Source organism: Gekko japonicus, unplaced genomic scaffold (genome assembly GCF_001447785.1).
Source record: "Gekko japonicus isolate JY-2015 unplaced genomic scaffold, Gekko_japonicus_V1.1 scaffold6250, whole genome shotgun sequence".
NCBI lineage: Eukaryota > Metazoa > Chordata > Lepidosauria > Squamata > Gekkonidae > Gekko > Gekko japonicus.
In genome coordinates, this window is record NW_015169357.1 from 14,513 (window position 1) to 16,759 (window position 2,247).

At 52.1% G+C, this 2,247-nt stretch overlaps 1 protein-coding gene across 1 annotated transcript in view; it reads left to right on the forward strand.

The window, feature by feature from the left end:
• Positions 1 to 2,247, forward strand: part of WDR92 (WD repeat domain 92) — a gene marked incomplete at its 5' end in the record, with an annotated part of 22,363 nt that overhangs the window by 12,113 nt on the left and 8,003 nt on the right. The window contains one exon of the mRNA XM_015416647.1: positions 1,439 to 1,554. Coding sequence (XP_015272133.1) covers positions 1,439 to 1,554 — 116 coding nt within the window. The remainder of the gene's footprint in view (positions 1 to 1,438; positions 1,555 to 2,247) is intronic.

A 2,247-nucleotide genomic window follows, 5' to 3' on the forward strand; every position in this document is an offset into this window, starting at 1 on the left:
CATGAGCGAGCTCACGCAGCTTAGAGGGAACACTGCTAGGGATGCTAGCCTCCAGGTGGGACCTGGGGATCCCCTGGGATTTAGCGCTCCTCTCCAGACCAGTGTTCCCTCTAAGCTACGGAGTCTTGTGAGCAAAAATTCAACTTTGTGAGCTACTGGCATTAAAGTTGTGAGCGAGTGATTTGCCTACTGCATCAATCAGTTTGCTTTGGAGCCATACTTCCTGAGCTAAGACAAAAATGTGTGAGTCAGAGGCTAAAAAACTGTGAGCTAGCTCACATTAACTCAGCTTAGAAGGAACACTGCTCCAAACTACAGAGAGCTGTCTGTGGAGGGTGGGCTCTACGACATCGGACCCCACTGAGATCCCTGCCCTCCCCAGGCTCCATCCCCAAACCTCCATTCCCAGCCTGCATCTGGCAAACCTATCTGCCATCGTCTGCCGGTGGTGGTGGTGGTGGGGACCTGGCAACACTAGACCCTTTGTCTGTTGAGGTCAGGACCGTCTGCTCAGGCTGGCAGAGGCTCTCCAGGGTCCCAGGCAGAGGTCTTCCCCATCACCTCCTGCCTGGTCCTTCTAACTGGAGATGTCGGGGATTGAACCTGGGACCTTATAAAATCTAAGAATCACAGAGTTGGAAGGGGCCATACAGACCATGTGGTCCAATGCAGGACCAGCCTAAAGCATCTCTGACCAATATTCACCCAGCCTCTTCTCGAAAGCTGCCAGTGAAAGGGAGCTCACCACCTCCCGAGGCAGCCGATTCCACCTCTGAACCACTCTGACCGTGAAACAGTTTCCCCTGATATCCAGCCGATACCCTTTCTTCATGTACTTTAAACCCGTTGCTTCAGGTCCTCTCCTCTGCTGCCAACTGGAACAGCTCCTTGCCCTCCTCCAAAGGACAGCCCTTCAAATATTCAAAGAGAGCGATCACGTCCCCCCTCCGTCTCCTCTTCTCCAAACTAAACATTCCCAGGGCCCTCAGCCTTTCCTCGTAGGGCTCAGTCTCCAAACCCCCGATCATCCTTGTCGCTCTCTTCTGCACCCTCTCCATTTTGCCCACATCCCTTTTGAAGTGAGGCCTCTAGAACTGCACACGGTACTCCAGGTGCGGCCTGACCAAGGCAGTAGACAGAGGGGCTGTGATCTCCTGCGATTGAGATGCTATGGCCCTTTTAATGCAGCCCAAGACTGAATTTGCCTTTTTTTGTCACCACATGCCAAACAGGTGCTCTACCACTGAGCCATGGCCCTTCTTCAAAGTCCGGGCTTCTTCATGCATCTCCTTTCCAGGGGCTTCTTCATTCATCTCCTTTCCAGAACTATCTTCTAACAGGAATGGAGGCTTAGAATAATGTCATGGATTTGCTGTAGGAATGTTTGGCAATTCCTTAACTAAACAGCGATCCTTCCCCCCACCCCCCAACCAACCAGGCAATGCTTATAATCAAGAAGAGCGTGTGGTCTGCGCTGGTTACGACAACGGGGACATTAAGCTGTTCGACCTGAAGAACATGTCACTGCGATGGGAGACCAACATAAAGAACGGGGTAAGCTCCAGTGGTTAAGACGCTGAACTGCAGGCTGTGGGAGGTCGGTAGTTCAGCAGTTTGAGACCCGAGTGTGCCGCATGACGGAGTGAGCTCCCGTCTCTAGTTCCAGCTCCTGCCAACCTAGCCGTTCGAAAGCAAGAAATTGCAAGTAGATAAATAGGTACCACTTCGGTGGGAAGGGAACAGCGTCCCGTGCGCCTCGGTGTTTAGTCATGCCGGCCACATGACCACGGAAACGTCTTCGGACAGCGTTGGCTCTTCGGCTTTGAAACGGAGATGAGCACCGCAACCCTAGAGTCAGACTCGACTGGCTTTCGAGCAAGGGAACCTTTACCTTTACCTTAAACCTTTCACAAAGTCACGGTTTGAACCTTTGAACGGACAGACCTGCGTCCAGCCTGGAAATTCATGCTCGTTAGGATATCGGTGCAGCAAATTCTGTCCGACTTTGTGTGGCTGGTGAGGATTGGCTTGGTTTTTGGATCGTGATTGTACTCTGTTTCTCCTAAGCGGTGGGATTGTGGGGAGGAAGAAAGCAAGAAGAGGCTCTGCTGTAAAGGTGCAGAAAAGGGCAACTGAAATGATTACGGCGATGGAGCACCTTCCCCGTGATTAAAGAGGATGGGGCTCTCTAGCTTGGAGAAACGACGGCTGAGGAGTGACATGATCGAGGTGTACAAGATTCTACAT